General features: G+C 33.5%; 1 protein-coding gene across 1 annotated transcript; it reads right to left on the bottom strand.

The window, feature by feature from the left end:
• Window positions 1-1,607: 1,607 nt before the first annotated feature.
• Window positions 1,608-12,636, bottom strand: ABCG36 (ABC transporter G family member 36). Its single transcript, XM_010322765.4, has 24 exons — window positions 11,988-12,636; window positions 11,786-11,906; window positions 11,617-11,705; window positions 11,458-11,542; window positions 11,228-11,387; window positions 11,082-11,158; window positions 10,907-10,960; window positions 9,089-9,179; window positions 8,701-9,002; window positions 8,339-8,620; window positions 7,779-8,095; window positions 7,516-7,676; window positions 7,328-7,431; window positions 6,742-6,901; window positions 6,474-6,596; window positions 6,276-6,367; window positions 5,807-6,139; window positions 5,443-5,733; window positions 3,420-3,503; window positions 3,187-3,320; window positions 2,882-3,109; window positions 2,609-2,780; window positions 2,263-2,517; window positions 1,608-2,083 (listed from the first exon to the last, which is right to left on the bottom strand). Exons 1-24 carry the CDS (start codon window positions 12,263-12,265, stop codon window positions 1,811-1,813), a joined length of 4,266 nt encoding a protein of 1,421 aa, XP_010321067.2. The 5' UTR covers window positions 12,266-12,636; the 3' UTR covers window positions 1,608-1,810.
• Window positions 12,637-22,401: the final 9,765 nt, after the last annotated feature.

Genomic DNA, 22,401 nt, shown 5'->3' with positions numbered 1-22,401 from the left:
TTCATAAAAGTATATTTATCATTGAAATTAAAATTAATCAAAAATAGGATACTGAAGTTATTTGCATTTTTTATTAAAAATATATTTATCATTGAAATTAAAATTAATCAAAAATAGGATACTGTAGTTATTAGCATTTTTTTATTGCTATTTTTTCTTAAATTATTTTCTATCATTCTAAAAAATTATAAAAATCTCTCTTTAATTTCCACAATTTCTCTCACTTTTTTCAAATACATCCCTTTCTTTCACGCCTAAAATCACGCCTTGGTATCACAAATTATCTCAATCTCTTTATTTTTGAATTTCAAATATTTTCTCTTTCCAATTTATGATTGCAAGTTATTGAAGAGACAGTTCATCTTCACCAATTTTTTTCTTTCCACTTCATTAAGTATCGTTAATTATCTGCAACATGATTTTATTAATAAAACAGTGTATGTAGAGATTCAAGAGAAGGATTTGAAATTTGAGTTGTTAGAAATTGTTATTTGAAAGAGATTGATATCAATTTGATATGTATAATCTGGGGAACTGACATTTATTTTTATATTCAATTTATTTTTAATATCAATAAGCTAATTTTATAATATATCAAATGGGATGTATTCAAATGACAACAATTTTACGGGATTTTTTTTGTAATTTAAAAAGGAGTAGGGATCATATGTAACTTGTTTCTTACCATGCAAACCATACTCAAAATCTGTTTCAAGAATGACTTGCTTGTAACCCAAATCTCATGCCAACATAAAGTCACCGTAGATCTTTTTCTTTGCCTTTCTAGATATTGCGTATAAAGAAAAAGATAGTCAGTCCGCAGGGCCTATTCCCTATTTGATTCTCTAGGCTAGTGGTCCCTTTTTGTCTGGTCATGAATAGTGAGCGGGACCTCATGTTCGCCGTGTATCCAGATTTGCATGGAATTACATCAATATATTACTTAGACTAGCTGGTAGCTAGCTACCTCAATTCACACCAAGCTTTTTTTGTTGGACATGAAAACAACTCCAAAAAGATTACCTTGGGGTTAGACCACTCTACAGAACCCCTTTTGACGGCTCCTAAATTTTTTACATTTTTTTCCTATCCATTTTTATACCAGATTACTTTTTCTTATTGGCACAATTGCATTTGTAGAAATTTTTTATTTCTTTTCCGAAGCACAAAGATTACAATTATTTTACGATCAAACATGTGGTCAATTTAACAAACTTGGAACATGGTAGGGTTTTGCTCTGATTTCTTACCTTAATTGAGATTTTTTATAAAAAAAAAAAGACAAAATATTATCATAAATATTTTTACTTTCCCGGAAAGAAAAATATAAGATTGTTCCATATTTGATTTTTATTCTTTTTTCATAAGAAAAGTTTGGAGAACTATAGATTAAAGATGAGTATTTTCATAAAGAACACAAGAACATCCCGAATGTAGTTGTTTAGAGAGTTTTGTTTGTGGAGAATTTTTCTCTCTGCAATTTTAATATTTTTCTTTATATTCATTTTTAATATAAATATTTGTCATCTAATTTATCAATCATGTAATTTACAAACTATAAGCTTGACGCCCTAATCACTTTTGAACCAACAGAACACTATCAAAAATGAGCCAAATTTACTCCATTCTGCAATTTGGTAACTAGATTTTCAGTTCAAATAATATACTATATTATATACAAGTCAATTCTTAAAAAATGGAATGACAAATTATAGTTAATTAACTATATGTTGCTTAGTATAAAAGGAATCATCCAAGACCATAATTGGTGAATTATAAATTGAGTGGTATCATCTTCATTTCCTTCAAATTACCTCTTCTGGAAATTGAATGATTTTATTGCATATGCAAAAATCACTGCAAACAGCAGGCTAAAGCTAACAACCATAAAACCAGCAACCCCAATGAAATCATGCCTGTATCCAAATACATTCTTCACCAAAAGGTTTGCTGGAAGTGACTGAATTCCATCGGATAGTTTCACCAGTCTTACATCATCACCATACTGGGACGCGACAAGCCCGTATAAAGTCCAAGCTACAGGATTTGCCCAGTAGTACCATCTCCACCATATTGGGATCCTCTGTTTCAAAATTTGTAATTAGAAACAAAAAGTTTACAGTCACATAAGAATGTGAGATACAAAATTTGTGTGACGATAAATCATTTTAGTATGGGTAACATAGACCTGTCATTCTTTGTAGAACTGACTAAAAAGGAAAGTAAGTCATATAAATTGAGACAAATGGAGTACTTCATTACCTTATGAGGTATCATGAAACCACTGAAAAGGTTCCAAATCATGTAAAAAGGAGCAGAAACAACGGCAGCCACGTTGTGATTGGGTGTGATTGCAGTAGTCATCATACCGTAAAAGGTGAAGTACAACATAGTGAAGTACATAAACAACAGGTACCATAAAAATTTCGATGCAGTCCATTCAAAAGCTGCCATTGAATAGAATATAATGCTGTAGATTATTGCTTGTGAAAACACATACGGAAACTCAATAGCAACCTGTATAGTAAAGTGGAACACTGTTAAGAATACCTAAGAAAAAAAAACAAGTTTTTAACTACTTATAAAGGAAACACAAATACGGGGAAACCTGAGCAAATGCAAATGGTAAAGCTGAGTACATCCCTGCAGCTCTCTCTCGGTATGAGACAAATCTTTCAACGGAAATAACTGGTTGGACAGCAGTGCCATTTGTAACTCCAACGAACAACACTGCAACATACATGGATCCCATTGCATTGAATAAATCCTGCTGTGAATCCCTGTTGAGAGTAACATATCGATAGTGATGACCAATATGTGATGATGACAAAGGAGTGTAAGTACAAAACATGTTCAGGTTACGATAAATGTAGAAAGAAACCTTTTTGATCCGAATCTCCAACAAATTGTCCCAAGCATCAAAGATATGATGAGCGTATAGAAGAAGCGAACAGCAGTATATTGTGGATTGCGCCAATATGAGAGATTTTGCTTCCAAAGGCAAGCTAGGAACTGACTGAAATAGGACTGACAATACTTAGCAGGGAAATTCAAATCTTTTGAATCGCCACATGACCTGCTTAGCCTTTCAACCAAAACTTGATTATATCTGGATACACAAGAAAAGAAGTAAAGAGTTAGGGAAAAGAGCATAGAGTAAGTTAGAGATGAGAAAATTGTTCGTACTGAAAAAGGTTTGATCTTTGGTAAATTTCTGCAAAATCAACACCAAGTCGAGTTTCTTCTACTGACGAAGTAACCTCCAACATCCATGTAGCTGGATTATATCCAGGTCTTATTCTGGGTACTCCTTCAATTGCCTACACGACAAGTGTAATATATACCTACTTTTAGATGATCATATGTCAAGAAATAGCAAAATGCACACGATGGAAACAAAAAGTTTGTAAGTATATGACCTCAAAATACTCTATCAACTTGCAAGATTTAGGACCAAGAGGTCCTGCATAAATGAGCTCTCCTCCACGCTTCATAAACAAAAGCTGCCATTACAATAGAAATCAATAGTCAAATAATGAGAAGCAAGCAACAATACATTTGTCTATTATATTCTGTACAACGGACTGATACTCCTTGATTTTATCGTATTATGAGAATAAGCAGTTAAGCATTATATATTCAATCTGTCATTTTGTACTTCTCTATGCTGTCTAAGCTTCCAACAAGAATATTGTTAATAATGTCGTGAACTTTTTCTCGTATATTTTGGAAACTCATAATCTCTATTGGCTTAGGAACCTTTGTGCTCATAGATTTGGGAAAGGAATATGTTGTCCATTTAGGATTAGGAGAACCTTTTCCATATAGGTTTGAGACTACTTGAGATCTCTATATAGGGGGTATAGTTGGGGATTCTAAAGCATTGTAAAGGACACAATGTAGTCTTAGAGGCTTGAGACATTATAAACCTTTTTTTTTTGTAGTGAAAAACTCTCTGCTTTTGCTTAGAGGATTAGGCCTAGCCGAACCTCATTAAATCCATCTGTTATTTTTCTTCTATATTTTCTTTGTTTGTGATTGTGTGCTAGTTAATCCACGATATTTCCGCAACACTTGCTTCTTGTCTTCATGCTGGTTCTATCCCTCTTTGGCTGTTTCTTCCTGTAGATGAACTCCTCGACTGCATTATGTTGTAATGAGCACCTACATTTTCTATGCTTCTTTGTCCTCTTCAGCGTACTGGTTTCAAGTCCTCTTCAGTTACCTCTTTTATTGGTCGTAATGACAAACTTATACCACCTTTTTCTTTTCTAAAGCTGTGGCCGATCTTCGGTACTTATTGAACACCTTTTCCTAATTTTTTTTTCAGTAACACATCACCATACTTATAATCACAACAGCAGCCCAAGACTCCTAATTTCTCTCAGTACCATCTAGCAGATACTTTTTTCCAGAACTTATTCAAAACTTCTTGTTAAACTTACTTCAGACAGAGAAATAAGTTCTCATGGCTAATTCAGCGCAATGGTGTATGTGCTGATGATTCAGTCCTTGACGTCCACATGTTGAAAGTCTATATTTGGGCCAAGGTCTCTTTGTTTGGCCTCTCCACATGGAAAGGCTTCTAAGTTTCAAGCAGCAGTGAAACCACACCATAATAAGAAATGATAAACTTGGCACACATGGTCCATCTAAAAGCGAGTCCTAAGGGTGACTCTCCCTATGTATTTGACTCATGTGATAAACTTGGCACTCTCGGTTCATTGAGAAATAAAAATCAAAATTCACCAGCTTCCTATGATTTCTCTATTTGTAAATTAAGCAAAAGTAATACTCTTCCTTTTCCTAATTTTGGTAGCTGTGTTACAAAGTGTTTTAATGTCAATCATAGTGGTGTTTGGGGAATTTCACCAATTATTTCTCATGTTCATTTCTAGTACATTGTGACATTCATAGGCGGTCATAATCGGTTTACATGGGTGTATTTTCTCCGTTCCAAATCTAAAGTATTTTCCATATTCAAGACATTTTTGGCTAACTCTGGGACTCAATTTTCTACCTGAATCAATTCCATTTTCTTTTCTTTCCATAGGATCTTTTATTGAGACCAAATCGTTTCTTCTTCCAAAAGAGTTTCCCCCCTCCCGAAATATTAAGATCTGATTCAGGTGAATAATATATGTCTCATGAACTCAATAATTTCTTGATTGATAAAGTAATCATCTTGCAATGCTCATGCCCATATACGCCAGAACAAAAATAGGGTTGTTGAGTGTAAAAATTGACATTAATCCAGCATTCTTTCTATTTAATGGAGAGAACTTCAAATTTAGAAGACATTCATTCAGCAAAAATTGACATTGTTGGGTGCCCTGTCACGGCCCTCAGGCAGCTTGTGCAGCGCAAAACCAATATGTTTGGACAGCTGTTCTAAAAGAGAAAAAGAAGAAAAGAGATCCATTTAGAATAGCAAAGAAATACCTCATCAAATGATTCAAAAATGTCAATGCTGGGCTGGTGGATTGTGCAAACAATTGTTCGGCCGGTGTTCACAATATTACGTACAGTCCTCATTACAATAGCTGCAGCTCTTGCATCCAATCCAGATGTAGGTTCATCCATGAACACAATAGAAGGGTTAGCTACTAGTTCAACAGCAATTGTTAGCCGTTTCCTTTGTTCTGTTGACAGTCCATCAACTCCAGGCAAACCAACCAAAGCTCCTCTTAGTGGACTCAGCTCCACAAGCTCCATTACCTCGTCAACAAATGCCTGAAACCGATGTCCTCCTTATAAGTTATTTGAGTCCAATATAGAAAATATCAAAAATTATCCGAGGTGTTACCTTTTGTGTCTCTACGTCAACCTCTGATGGCAAACGTAGCCAAGCAGAAAACAGTAGTGATTCAAGAATGGTCAAGCAAGGTGAGTGGATGTCATTTTGCTCACAGTAGCCAGATATTCTAGCAAACGTTTCTTGCTTCTTTGGGTAACCCGATATATGGATGCTCCCTTCTATAGTACCACCAGTTTTTCTACCGGCTAATACATCCATGAGGGTGGTTTTTCCAGCACCACTAACTCCCACCAGTGCAGTGAGAACCCCAGGCCTGAATGCTCCAGTGATGTTAACCAACAACTGCAACCGGTCTTCTGCCATGCCTTGTTGTTTCAGTTCCTGAAGTAACATTGGGATTGGATTTTTTTTATAGTGGAAATGCCATAAAGTGCGGCCCAAGATCCATGATATTTGTGTTCTTCAGAGATAAAAAGATGCTCAGATAAATTTGGAAAGAAGAGGTTGAGGAATATACCAGAGGTATATCGACATAGTAGTTGATATCCTTGAAAGTCATGGAAAGTGGCTGAAAAGGTAGAACGAGGCCTCTATTCTTGAAACTTTGTCCTGAATAGTATTAAGTAGAAATCTCATTATTCATACCGAAAAGTCTGAGTTGAAATTCAAATCTCGTAAAATGCAACACGCCCTAACTAATCAGCAATCTTCTTACTAGTCAGCGAGCCAGAATGCTTTAAATACTCTTGTAGCTGAATGACAGTAGGTTCATCTTTCTTAGTCCTGCCTCTATCTTGAAGATCTTCCTTAGAAACCACAGCTTGATGCTTGACAAGAGCTGAAGAGAAGTAAAATGAGGAAAAAAAAAATACAAAATTGGTTTTTGTTGTTACATAGCAACATGCCACTATATGTCCAGTTTTTTCTTTTTTCATTTGATGATTCAAACTATGTGAGAATCACATATAGGATCAGAGTCTTACGGTCGAGGTAGGCCAGGAAGAATGTGAATAACATGTTGAATAGAATCGTATATCCAAGCAAAGCACCGAAACCAATCCAGTACCAACAGCTCTGGGGGAATAAACTGCGTGACTTCAATAAAGCTTCACCTAGTCGCAAATCAGAGTTCTTGTTTTCTCTCTGCATGCATAAGAGAAAACTTGTTAAGTTGTTTTCTTATTTAATACAAGGAAACAGTGGATATGATGTTAAAGGACATGTATTGGATGATAGCCAAACAGTTGAAATGACAATAACTCACTAAAAAAAAGGGTGGTGTAATGGTTTTCCATGTTCATCAAAACATTACAGCTCAGTTCTTCTATAGAACACATAGAATTCATTCTTCGATGCAATCATTTCATTTCATAATCTTTGTTTTGTCTACTTTTACAATATGTAAAATGAAATTTGCAGATACTAGTAAGAATTCATTTCAAAAGTTAGCTCCAAGTTTACCTCAAGTACAGTACATATTCTTGCCTTTTTTACAGTTATGTCAAGAAAACTAAATAACTTAAGCAAATTTAAGACCAATTTAAAATACTTGGCATCATAAAAGAAGACCTTGTCCCATGCATGCCCAAGAAATTCATTAACCGAAGCTGCATCTTGAGCATACATCAGGGGAGAAATCCAAAAGCCCCAGATCCACCAACTTGGTATTCTATCTGTCAGAACAGAAAATATGAAATGAATCATCAACTTATCGTGGATCTTAGCAAGATAAAAGCAATATGAGTATTCAGTTTCACCTCTTGAAATAATATATCCCCCAAGAGCCATGACAATCAACATAGCAAAAGATCCAAAAGTGTTTGCAACAATCATATTGCGACCCAAGGCTCCCATTAGACGAAAAAGTGCAAGAGACATTTGATGCAGAAAAAAGAAAAGCAAAAATTGTTTAAAGAATCTGCAGAGTTAAGGAAAAAAATAAAATCAGAGAACAACAGGTAAGATAGTGGGTATAGAATTCAGATAAAGATAAAATGTGAATCCGAAAGTCTATACTTACCGTGCAACACTTGGATCGAATCCAACAACATAATATGTCACTGCTACCCATAAACCAGATTCAACCAGGGAAGTTGGAACGCTCAATACCCAAGAAGGAAGTGTATAGACCCAGCATGGATAGAAATGCAAGTCTCTATGCTTGTAAATGACCGGAAGCTTGACAATAAGCATGGAGACCTCCGTGAAACCATTGAACAGAATAATAACCATGGAAAAATACAGTTGCCCAAGATATAGGCCTCCATCATCAATTGTATTGTGATGCAGAGTTGTGCGGAAGAAAACACTCATGGTGATCAAAGAAACCAAGAAGAGCTGAAAACCAACATAGAGAACGTAAGAACACGAATGTGCTTTTGAAAATGTAATTCAGAAGCCTCCAAAAGTTATATATATATATATATATATATATGTATATATATATATATATATATGTATATATATATATATGTATATATATATATATATGTATATATATATGTATATATATATATATATATGATAATCCTGTTTTAGTTCTTTTGGTGTAATTCTTCAAAACACTCATGCTGGATCTACCTGAAAAAATTTGAAAATATAAATAAACGAATTCCTTTTCATGAGCAGAAGTTGCCAGTCAAAGCCAGTTTTAAGAAGTTGCGTTTTTTTCGCTCCATATTTAGAAGTTGACAAGGCTGCAGGATGATTGTAGCGTTTATCGAAAGGAATAGTTAGCTCTTCAGATAAATTCTTCCCAGTGCGGTATGATCGAAAAGCTTCAGCAAACTTGGTCACTGGTATGTAATGATACGGGCGATGAGAAACAGCCCAGTACTGTTCTTGGTCCTTCATAGAGACAACCTGTATGAGAAAAAAAAAACATTTAACTAAGAAGCTAAGACGCCATCAAATTTATTCACAATCCAGAGCTACACACTTACTTCCTGAAGGAAGTCTGCGACATTCTTCCTCTCGGGACAATGAAATCCCATATATTCAAAAAAGTTAAGGACATCTTCACGAGGTCCTTGATACACAATCTGGCCTTCAGACAAAAGAATAATGTCATCGAATAGATCATACGTCTCTGGAGCAGGTTGAAGAAGAGAAATAACAGTAGTTCCATCGAGTGCATGCGTTGAATGTCTAAGATATTTAATAATTTTGTATGTTGTGGAACTATCAAGCCCTGTTGAGATTTCATCCATGAAGAGCACTCTTGATGGACCCACCAACAACTCACCTATAACAACCATCAAATATATTGGTATGCTTAGAACTATTGATCATTTCATAATCCAAATGAAAAAAAAAAAATAATCCATGCACCAGTGGTGAGCCGTTTTTTCTGGCCTCCAGAGATCCCCTTGAGCATTTCATCCCCGACCAAGGTGTCCGCACAATTGTCTAAACCTAGAATCTTTGTTAGATAAACGTTAGTAAGCAGATGAAATTAAAAATTACTCGACACAACATCCACATATTATGCACTTGTACCATGAATTTGTTGCACTTCTTGCAGAAATGCCAATAGCATAATCATGATTCTATGACGCTTGTAACAACAAGAAATAGAAACGCATACCAAGCATATATTACATTAAATTAGTACGCATTGCATCATCACACTACAAAAGAAAAATAGGAGTTTAGCAACAAGAACAGGAAGAGAGAGTGATCCACATTGATGTTTGATATACAAACAAGTATGCAGAGTTGGAATTATAGATGAATCACATCTCTTTCTCTGTTAAAATTTTTTTTAGTTATTGCAGTAATTATCTTAGCATAATAAGTTTTTTAGTTTTAGGATGAATTTTTCACATTTTTTAATTTCAAAATTTCTATTACACTTTTCTAGTTTGTTGAGATATTTGTAAATGACTGGAATCTCATCGTTTCAGCCTCAAATTCATATAAAAGCCAACACTTAGCTCATGAGGATATATCTCATATCTTCGACCTATCACTGACCTACATTGTAGCTAATCAATCCTAATTTGGGAGGAAAGAGCCACCACTCAACTTGAAGAGCGAAGATTGTGTGAGCTTAAATGTGCAAACCTTAAAGATCTTTCTTCAACTCTTGGTTTTGCTTAATTGTTCATAGTTGTAGTGTCTGATTTTCAGATTTGGACATTGTGGTTTTGATTCTAGTTTTGTGCTTTTGCAATTAATTGAATACTGTCTTGTTTATGATATGAGTCTTTGATTCTTTAATTGATCTCATGTTTTAATTGTCTTCCAAGGGAGTATCCGACCCAAGGACTTGTATTTATCTTGATCTTGCTTAGGGAAGAGGATTAAGAGTAGGAAAGATTGATTAGCACGATTTGAGGATTGACAAAAGGACTAGAACTTGAGAAAGTCTAGATCCCTTTTAACCCTCATCTCGCTATAGGTACGATAATCCTAGTGTTGCCATATTGAATTGTTTAGTTTGTTATACTTGCTAAGTTCGAGAGAATTAGTCCAGATATACTTGCTTGTGATCAAGAGATACAAGTGGGTCCTTGAGAATCCAATGCATAGTTGACTTACCCACGATTATCTTGATGATATTTGGTTATGTTTGAGCATGAATTGAATTCCCATTCCAGAATTTATTTGCTATCCTTGGGTCAAAAGGTCTTTGATCAATCTATCTTTACTTTTGTTATCTTAGTGTAGTGTCTATCCCTTATTGAAACCCTCCCCCTCCACACACACACACACACACACACAAAAATATTCAACCCTGACCTCGTAAGTTGAGTATAGTTTTGCAGATGATCGCCTAGATCTCTAATTTGGGAGTGTAGTTGAACTTTGTTATTAAGGAGAAGTGTTGAAATTTGTTTTCAGTTAATGCAGTAATCTTTTTAGCATGATAAGTTGTTTAGTTTTAGGATGAATCTACTTTTTTGAATTTTAAATTTCTATTAGATCCTTTTAGTTTGTTTAGATATTCTTTTTTTTTTCTTTTTTTGAATTCCTGTTGTGCAGATTTCTGTTGATTATGTTGCTTAGTAAAATTATTGAGAGATAGTCTTCTCTTTGTTGCACCATCTTTAAAAAAGCCAACACATTATTAATGTAAAAAGCCAGTAGTACAATCTATGCAAATATCAAAGCATCACATGAATCTAAACCAAATTTACAAAATACCTTTAGTATGTACTCAACAACAAGTCCAGCATCATTCCCCTCCAAAGCTAACGCCTAATTAAGAATACATATCATGTATGAATTGTCATAAATTTGTTAAGAAAAAAGTCAGCATACTTATTAAACGAAGTAAAGTAGCATCGCTCATTGACATCTGCATCGAAACCACACTTACTTTGATGAATATGTCAAGATCTTCATCAGGTTTTATTCCTGCCATCTTTTCTCTTCTTGAAAGCTCCAAAAGCATATCTGTGGCAAAATTCAACAGTTCAGTTAAGGAAATGTCAAAACAACTAGAAGAATCTCATACAACTTTACCATATTTGGATCCAACACCCTGACAACGTGCTGAGAAGTCGAGTGTTTCCCTGACAGTCATCTCTGCAATATGCCAATCCTGTTGAGTGACATAAGCGGATGTCCTTTGAGGAACAAACTCTTTCAAACCATGTCCATTGTAAGTAATATCCCCTGACATCTTCAAATTTAACAATGTCTTAGTACTATATTGCCATAATATCGCAGAAGAATCAATGAATAGACAGTACCTGCAAGTCAGATTTGAGGCGTCCAGCAAGTGCCAATAACAATGTGGTTTTCCCAGAGCTAGGAGGACCTAATAAAAGCGTCAATCTAGAAAATAACACGACAATGCTTTAGTTAATAAATCAAACATACTTTCAATAGATTGATTTATGCATTCATACCTAGAAGGTCGGATTATCCCACTAATATCATCTAAAATTGTGAGCGTTGTTCTCTTGCCAGAATATATTCTTAGATACCTTAAGAAAGCCTATGATAGAGAAGGGATAAATTTCAGATGTTAAAAGTACAAGTGTTACCGTAATTGATGAGATAAACGGAAATGAATACCTCAGTCATGTTGAAGACAAAATTAGAAATAGTTGGGAGTGCTCGACTGCCAAGTTGCACATAAGCTTCAACAGCTAAATGCTGAAACCTTACTTCAATTTTTGGGAATTCCAAATCAACTCTGCAAATGAAATGAAAAAAAGAGTGAAATAATGTGACATAGAAGACAAATTTTTTTGATTCACGAGAGAAGATAATTGACCTATCGAAACGAAGCCTAATGCGATTAAACAAGTTATCCCAATTATCATCAACAGATTTGAACAAACGATCCAACACAACTTTCCGTTCATCATGTTGAAGATTATCAACATTGACCTCCCATGATTCACCAACAATATTCCTGAAAATTCCTCTACGTACACGAGTGTAGGTAGGTAACCGTTCCAACGCAGCCCACCGTAACGCCTCCTCATCATCATCACGATCCTCCCGGAATGAGGTTGATCGCACCGACAGATTCTCAGCGGAACCCCACATTGAATGAAATCGATGAGTCAGTCGTCAAAGCATGCAATAATTACTACTGATTTATTTGGTTGGAGAAAGGCTTAAATGAAATTTGGATAGACACACCTAAATATGTGAACTAGTTACTGAGTTAGTTGAGGTATGCATTTATGACTATCTTATCTCTCTCTCTTTGTATTAATTATTTCCAGCAAACTTCTTCTGCATTTATCAACCTTTTTCCTCTAAAACAAATATATTTTGTCTCATTTTGAAATTATGCTGTGAAAAACAGACAGTATCCATTTAATGCCGGGAAGACCAGAAATCCATGGCGGGATTTCAATTCCAACGGTTGTCGAGTATGCCTACTTTTTTCCACACAAAATCTCTTTAATTATAGGACTAGTCTAATCTGGTTTCTTAATTATATATTTTTTTTTATTAGATTTGGTTCTTTTAACTATATATTTATTGATTTTAGTTTTTTAATTATATATTTATTTGATTTTAGTCCTTTAACTATTTAAAAACTTAGACCCTGTTTGGATGGGCTTAAAAACAAGTATTTGTCAATTATCAAAATAATTTATTTTAAATAAAAAATAACTTATTTTAAGTTTAAAGGTAAAAGATAGGTGAGAGGTGTTTTTTTTCCCTCCTTAAAAGTCATTTTATCTTGACCAAGTATATTACCATTTTGCCCTTAATTTTTTTATTATTATTATTATTTAATTATTATTGTTATATTATTATTATTATTATTATTATTATTATTATTATTATAATAATAATAATAATAATAATAGTTTGTGATGATAAAGAAATATGTTAATGATAGAAAATATTATTATCTATGGATGTAAAATATAAATTAATTTTGTTTTAATTTTTTTTAAGTATAAAGTCTTAAATTAATCAACTTTTTATCGTGTTAACATCCTTAAGGACATTTCAGACATTTTGATAAAAAGTGTTTACCAATACTTACTTGTCAAACATCAATAAATTTTTTTTCAACTGCAACGCTTTTATCCAAACACATAACTACTTATTTTAAAAATAAATTTCAACACTTTCAAAAGTATTTTTTAAAAGTTATTTTTTTTAAGTCAATTCAAACAGGCTCTTATTGGATTTGATCTCTGTTCATTTTATATATACATAGGTTTACATTAAGGGACAATGCATAAGTATCCCCCTAAACTACAATCGAAATCTCAGAGACACACCTTAACTAAACTAATGTTCTTTTACCCCTTGAACTTATTTTTTTTGATAATTTTCTACACCTTTTGTCTTACGTGGCACACTCCGTGACTCCATGCAATTGAGGCACGTGGGAGATATTTGGATGCCACATAAGTCAAAAAGGTGTACAAATTATAAAAAAAAAAAAAAGTTCAGGGGGTAATAAGAGATTAGTTTAGTTAAGGTGTGTCTCTGGGATTTTAGTTATTGTCTAGGGGGTACTTGTGTATTTATATTAACTGGATCTGTCTCAAGAAATTAAATCATTTATCCATTTATTTTTGGTTGTGTTTCTCTCTCCACTATTTTTACTTTAAATTAGTCTTATGCAAAAAACTTTAACCTCAACGATTTAAAAATAAAATTCACGAGGAAAAAAGATATAAGTCATAATTTTATTCAACGAACGATAAAATGAAGCATATTATTGCCACTAAAATGATTTGAATGTGATAAACTTTATAATAAAAAGGAAAAAAAAATCATTACCCGTTGAATTCAAAATTTGTACTCCAACAACTTTAATGAAGGAATTTTTTATTTTTATTTTTTAGAAGTTGAAATTTATAAAATGGTAGATTTGCAGCTTTTTTTAGTTTTTTAAAGGGAAAATGGTCTGAAAAATACTCTAACTTTGGCCGAAATTGCTATTACAATATCAAATTTTATGGAGGACCTTTTGCCCCTGAACTGTTTAATAGTATATTTTTTACCCCCGAACTATCTAATAGTGTATTTTAAAGGTATATATGTGCCCACGTGGACTCATATTACTCATAATTATGCAATATTTTTTACGTCCATGTGAGCACATATATGCCTTTAAAATACACAATTAAAGTGCAGGGGGTAAAAAGTCATTTTCAAAATTTGGTATTGTAACAATAATTTCGATTTAAGTTTAAATATATTTCAGACCATTTCTCTTTTTTAATAGATTGATTTTATTATGTTGTTCATTTTATTTAACAGGGAGAAATTTGAGTAATAAGATCAAATCTCTTATTTTTCTTTTGTATGAACAATAAAACTAAAAAAAATCGCATTGGTTATATAACCTATTAACCGTTCAAAAAAAGGAACATGACATATTCAAGTCATCAGCAAAAATTATATGTTTTATTTTATCCTCCATTGAATAAAATTGTATCTTTTTTCGTCATTAATTTTATTTTGAATCATTTATTGTTCTTCTCATAAGATTAATTTCAAGAAAAAGTACAAAGATAGATAAGCAACTTAAAAATGGATTAAAGACTTAATTTCACAAAGAGTTCTGTTAATATAAACTTAAGCTATTTGTTAAAAAAAAGGACAAAAATCAAAGCTAATAAGTTTATGAATACTCGAAGACTAAAATGAGTAAGTGTATTGTTGAGAGAACAAAGATGACAAGTTTAAAAATATTTAAAAGAATAAAATCGATAAGTGTATAGTTAATAAACCAACATTAATAAGTTTTTAAATAGTTAAAGAACTATATCCAACAAAAATATACTTAATAGACCATTTTAGACATTTTTTTTTCACATTCGTTCAACTTACGGATACCTTATCATTTAACTTGTTTTTCCTTTTCTTTCTAAAGTTCGAATCTTTGATAATACTTCCTCCTTGTCAAATTATTTATTCTATTATTTAGAACATTAATATAAACATTATTATTTTATTAACGTTATAACTATCTCAATTATGAAGAAATGACATAAGAGTATGAATTCTAAATGATAGAGAAAGGGACAAATAAGATGAATGATAGGCAAAACAAAAGTATATCCTTACAAATTATAACACACAAATTATGTATTGGGACTTTCATAAGTTGCCATTTTGGTTTCAAATCGCATAGGCAAAGATTAAGTGAAACAATGTTAATTGATACATTGATAACGCTTATTCTAGGCTACACTTTGATATTCTCCCAAACTATCAAGCGTATGTCCTATGGATTCTTCCAAATTCCAAGATCATTTCAAACAAAACATAAAACATTACTTGAGTAGATAGACTATCGCTAGCTCATATCATTAAATATGAGATCACTCGAAATGTCCTAACCCTGGCTCAAACCCATGGAGTAATTTCAGCAAGTCCTCACTATTGAGTCTTACCCAACTTTATTTTGCATTTTAGGTCAAAATAGTGTTGGAGGATTCAATCAATCTTTACAACCATATATTTTTAATTAAAACTTCAAGACAACAATAGATCCATGTCATACAATCAAATTAGAGTCAATTAATTAATATTCATTCAGTGTTTTACACCCCTATCTAGCATACACACCCTTAGTTAACAGTCTAGCTGCTCATCAAAGAAGCTAAACTGAGACAATACTCAGGCAGAAAATCTCCACTCCAAGCTAATTTGATAAGCAAAAACTGAATTTCAAGCTTAGATTGACACAAATTGAAGTTTCTTCCTCTCTTGAATACACTTTATCAATAGTTTTCACAATAATTTATCTCTCCTTTCTATCCCTAATTGGGAAGATGATGATACATAATTGGACAAATCCATATTATAGATTTGGAACATTACCAAGGAAAGCACAATTTTTCATAATTGTGTGTTTGCCCTTCAGCCTCCATCTTAAGACTTGCATTAGACCGAAAGATTGTCGATCAGAAGTTATGAAGTGTTATTCACCTCCCCGCTTTGACCTTTACTTTTCACAAGAGCATTACAACGCCATTACAGCGCCGGTACTGAGGAAGTTTTGCCCTATTCAAGCTGGCGTTTAGCCATTGAGATGCTTGTTGGTTCATGCAGGATGTCAGTTTCCTTGTTGATGTACATTAGTGATATTTTACTTCAAATCCGTCAAACTTTATTTTTCTAAAGCATGTTTGCATCCAAGAAAACTACACTAAAGATAGGATTTGCATAATCACATACTTGTCTCAAAACAACTAAAACAAAAGAGCAAATCTAGAAGTGAACCATAATAATGGTACTCTAGAAGAGCACTAGGAACATCTTGACAATACCCAAATTGTCGGCTAAACCGGTGAGGGCTATAAGGCTCCACAATCAGATCATCATCCTGCCTCAAAGTGACAAAACTTGAACAAAGGCCTATAAGAAAATCTCTCTAGGAATTGGACAGTTTTTCACTATCATCAATAAGTAGCTTTTTTGCTTGTTACATGGACAAATTATGGAGGTTATGTACATTCACTTAATGAAATATCTTGGCAGCATCAACAAGGTCAAAATATTTTTTGTCATCTTTTCTCCAGAAATCTGCCGAATTCATACACCTCGTTGGGTTTAGAAACACAGTAATAGGTCACAAAATACTCACCTATCCATCCATATACATAATGAATGAGTAATAGTATGTCGCAAGCACCTAAGTTTTAAGAAGTGATATATCCCTGTGGGCACGATAAATGATTGCAAGGAACATAATTGTCAAAGAATTTTTCTGCACATGAGTCATAAACCTTGCAACTTTGAAGATACTAGCACGAATGCAATCAACTTTCTTGTTACGAAACAAAAACTTGTAAAGCCCACATGCAAGAAAAGTCGTCAAATAAGACTCATCTCTATGTGAGTCTTCCATGCCTGGCTCGACAAGAAGAGAATTCTCCTCTTTGATTCGCGGTAAAAAAACTCATGTTAATATTTTCAAAAGGATCATCATTCATCACTAGCTTGGTACGATTCTTAGACGTCCTTGGTGAAGGATCAACATATTTTCTTGGTTCTCTAAATCGGAACTTTGTCCATTTTCAAAAGGAGACTTTGTCTATGAAACCTTTGGTAAGTTAGTAAAACGCCAAAAACAAGTAAGTGCATTTTCCTAGGAAAAAAATATATTCCTTGGTCATCTACGTGTGTCAACTTCTTACCCAGGGGTACCACTTCATCATAGCAAGACTCATGAACATGAAGGCCTGCAATGGTTCTCAAATCCAATAAAAATATAGATAACTCTCCAAGGAAGATAGATATTGTATTGGTGGATGGACACCAATTCTTCCAAAAGGCATGGAGACCATTTTTGTTATGCTCATATGTGACCATAGAAGCAAATATAGCATCATAAGTCTTGATGTCGTCCAAAGTCTCCTCGCAACAATCAATAATATCTTCTACCCTTTTTCCAATAGTCATACGTGTAGCGAACCTCTCTAAACCCAAAAGGGAAAACACACCAACCGCTAAGATTCTCATTGTCACGACTTGTCCGGCACTCGAGAATCATAGTTGATACCTAAGAGAACCCTCATCATGGCTGACTACATGATTTTGGGTGTATTTATGCGCATAATAACCAATTTAACCCATATATATAGCAAAGTTTGATAGCATTTTCGGTGTTAAAATTAAGTTATGAGAGTCTTTAGATGTCGCTTCTTCTAACAAATATGATTAGATGTTTCAGGGTGAAAGCAAAGAAAAATGAGCCAAAATGGGCACCTGGACAGAGGTCGAAAAATAAAAGACAAAGTTGGGGAGAAAATGAGCCAAGAAGCTGGAGAATACACTACAAAAAGCACCTCCGCGCCGCGTAGCTAATCTGTGTATGCAGAAGAGGAATTTCATTTTTACAGTGTAGTCCATATTGGGAGCGCGTCGCGGACCTATTTTATTTGTGTGAAAAGTTAGGCGACCATAATTGGGCCACATGTTTTTATTTTTAGACTATAAATGTGTTTAAGTGTGCTACTTTTATATTATCGAGTTCCGAAAAGACGGAAGCACTTGGGAGTTAGGCGATTTTGCTAAATTTTCTAGGAATTTTCTTCTATTTATTCATCTTGGTAAACTTTGTTTGATTCCTAAACATTGTTTTATCATCTTTTGTGCTATGGGTAGCTAAAATCTCTTAATCTAGGGTCGTAGCTATGATTAATGGTCTAATATAATTTGTTTCTAGTATGAAAAGGGTTATCTTATGATTCGTGCTTGTATTCTTATTTTAATATTTTAATGCATGATCAACTGTAGAATAAACTTGTTGTCCGATCTTGAGCTCGAAAGATGAATAGAGGAATAGACCAAAGAATGTCAGAAGTGTGTTCATTTTAGGGTAAAGTCTAAAATGTTTCGTATATAGGATAGTCTTATACTTATATACCACACTAAGTTATTATGCAAGATGAATGCATAATGTTATGTCATTGTTTCATACCTAACCCCACTCAACGATATAGTTAGACTATCAATAGTGGTAGGCGATTAGAGGTCAGAAGATCGTGATCATAAAATGAACCTTACAAATCCATAATAAGGTTAACCCATTGAATAATAGGATAAATCAATACTATACCAGAGATCGATCTATGCTACAACCGTGGGATACCTTTCCAAATTGTGAGATTTTCTTGTTTGAAATTGTTTATTTAAAGTAATTAATTTTTTTATAGTGTTTAATTAGTAGTTATAAACAAATTTTTAAAAGTTTTTGTTGCTTGAGTAAATTTAGTTTAGACATAAGAATCATTTGTGTTTTATTTAAAAGGAAAAATATTTTTATTTGTTTTCGGATTTTGTTAGAGTCTGCTTTTAATTTTTAAAGAAAAATTAAGAAAACTTAGCTTTCAAAAGATTTAAACAGAAAACCGATTGAAAACCTTGAGGGGGTCCGGGGATTCTTATTAATATTTTAAAAAGGTGTTTACGACACCTAAAATATCCTTTGATACAATTTTTCGGCAACTAACTTGTTTAGCTAAAACATCTTCAAATTAATTCGAATTGATTTGGAATTGCTTAAAAGATGACATATTAGCCTATTTTCTAAATGAAATTATTTGACTTATAAAAATTATATTTTTTAAATCTATTAAGAGTGGATAGTTTTAAATATCTAAAACATAAGGCGTCTTGCGGGGATTTGAGTGTTTCAACCTTAAAACTAACGATAAATATCGACAAGAAATAAATGCTGTAAGTAAAAGAGAGAGGGAGAGATTTGGGTCCAAATCCAATTTCTGTCCGCCTGCACCGGTGTTTGGACCCATTTTGTTATTTGGGCCGTAGGCCCATTTTGATTTGTACCTGCTCTAAACTAATCAAGGTGATAATTTTACTTCTTTGGGCCTAAGATCCAATTTTTCACCTGTCCTAAAATCTAGCAAAATAATAATAATAATAAAGAAAATTTACATGGGCTTGGGCCCGAAAATAACAAAAGACAACATTTTAATAAGTATAAATTTGGACCCTTATGGTCCACCATCTTCAACTTCTTCCAAATCTCAATTTATCAGGTACTTAAGTATACAGACTCTACTTTCTGATAACTTGCTCCTCTATCTAGTAATTGACTGATTGTGAACGATAGAAACTGAGCCTTTACAGCTCTCTTGAAATGCAGAAAAAGGTAAAATAGGAGTCCCATAAAACTCGGAGAGTTCATGCAGCAACATCAAGAAAATATAAGAATTAGTATTTCATAATATCACTCAAATAATAAATAGAAATAAAATAAAAATAACCATAACATTACGCGGTAACAAAATTCATCAACTATGAAATAGTTATCCCAAAGGGAACACAACTAAACACGATCCGATCAAACAAATCAAACAAAATGGGTTTGAGCAATGAGATATCTCATCCATCTTGCAGTGAATAATCTACTTGTAGCTCTTCATAGAAAAAACAAAAAACAAAAATAAAAATAAATAGCCACTACTCTTTCCAGGAAAAAAAATCGAATATTGACAAAATTAAAAGTCAGACTCTAAGATTTCCTGAATGACAAGATAAATGGGCATGTAGGTAATCGACACTTAAGTGAGCAACAGAACTTGGATGTTGAATTATTAATAGGAAGGAAGCATATTTGAAGATTTGTGAAACATTTACATAATCAAAAAAATAAAATCCATGAAAGGAAGTTGTAGATGGTATTCTAGCAGGAAATCATTTTAAGGTGAACAAGCAATGAGTAATCAATAAATAACTTCAAATGTGAAGGGTGTATTCTAACAAAAGGTCAATCATGTTTTAATGACAAAGAAGTCTTCTGCGAGGAAGAATCTATAGACCTAAGAAAAGGAAACAAGTTGATGAGAAACATGCATGCAACTAAACCAAGTCTATTAACCATTTTTGTTAAACCTCAAAACCCAAACATTAAGAGAGCAGCCTCAACAATGATGACCCTAAACGTAACATAGCTGAAGCTCAAAGTAGTCTAGACGACGCGATACATACTTGATGATACTCAAGAACCAGTTTCAAGAAAAGGGGGACATCAAACACATTTGAGCAAAGGAAAATAGAGACAATCCTATACATGAAACTTGGCAGATCCCTAAAAAAATAATAGTACAACTAATCCTTTGGAAACAGTCAAGAATGTATGCTTCATGTTGAGACAAATATCAATCCGAGAAAAAAAGATCAATCAGCGAACACCTAACCTAATAGTGATTTTTAACATCAACGAAATAAATATCAGAAGTGATGGAGAAAAAAGAATTGGGGTAGGCGGATTACCTCAACGACCACAAACACAACCTAAAAATCGACCTTCGACTTCGAGAGACCGAATCAGAAATTTGCACCAACTTTAGATGAAAAATTTTATTTCTTCCAAATCAAGAACAGTGAGAAAATTTCTTAAGTATACAATTTTTGCAAAAGGAAAAGTCAACACTCTACTTTTATTATAGTCTTATCTTCCAAAAAAAATTCTCTCACTCTTCAAGATCCTCCCCCAATATTGAACACTAAGAGAATATATATAGAGGGGGGATTTAGGTTTACAATTTTGGGGGGAATTCAAAATAAAAAGGATAGGAACTTGGGGTAAAATCGAAAAATAACCACAAATCCCAAATTGAAACTAAAAAATTTCTTGCACCATTTTGGAGAGACAAACTTTTCTGACGGTTTAGCTCTATTATGGATGAGGAAAGTAAAAAGGACGAATTTGATGCATCTCATATCCTTGGAGTGCCACGCGGTGCCATCTTGAAGCCGCAAGGACGATTTCGCGTGCCTTTAGCCGCTGCAACCGTACGAGTTGAGTGGGACGGGATGAAGAGGACAAAATGTGCAGGTACCGGCTTATTGCTTTTTCAGGTTTTCTTTCACGTGAAGCACGTATCGGCTTTGTTCACATCATTCACGCGCTGCTCAGCTATGTCGATTTTCTGGTCTAGTTCGTGATTGATCTTCGCTGGAAGAAGAAATGAATGGGGTCTCTAGTGCAATTCACTCGCTGCTGCTACACGTGAAGAAGAAAGAGAAATAAGTAGGGGTCTTTTGATATGTGTTACTGTTGTCGTGCTCTGATACGCTCAAACTTACTGCTCCAATAAGAAGTAAAGCGGTCGTATCAAGTAAAGAACCCAACTAATGATGTTAGGATCGTTCCTACGAGGAAAACAGTTCAGACTTAACTTTAATCTATTATTACTATTATTTAGTCAATTATTTCCTTAGAAAACAAAAGACAATAAAAGGGGGAGTTTTATTTTTAAATGAATGAAAATAACTAACTAAATTAAAGTAACCAACTAACAGAATCAATTATTGGAGTTTAATTAATTAATAAAAGTAATTAGGGTTTACGTGTTCCCTACATTTTCCTAACTTGATAATTCTAACTATAACAATTCTTTCCTAGTATCTTGCATGCAAAGTGATAAGTTATGTATATCTAAATTCTTGGTCCGGCATCTAGAAAATTTCACTCTGCACCTTGGTCCGGCTATGTGTGTTGCTTTACTAACTCTTACATTTACCTCATATTAAGCATTGTATTCGATACTTGACTAAGTTATTACCTCGTACAAATCAACACTAGTCTATTAGATAGTATATACTAAATCTATGTTGATAATTGTTTTCCTATTATCTACCTCCTTGGTCCGGCAAGTAGCATTAAGGCGAGTTCTAACGTTGGCCATCCGTTAAAAAGACTTCTAATCGAAAGAATTATC

This window comes from Solanum lycopersicum, chromosome 5 (assembly GCF_036512215.1).
Source record: "Solanum lycopersicum chromosome 5, SLM_r2.1".
NCBI lineage: Eukaryota > Viridiplantae > Streptophyta > Magnoliopsida > Solanales > Solanaceae > Solanum > Solanum lycopersicum.
The sequence above is the reverse complement of the archived record's forward strand: the minus strand, read 5'-3'. Positions and strand labels throughout refer to the sequence as shown.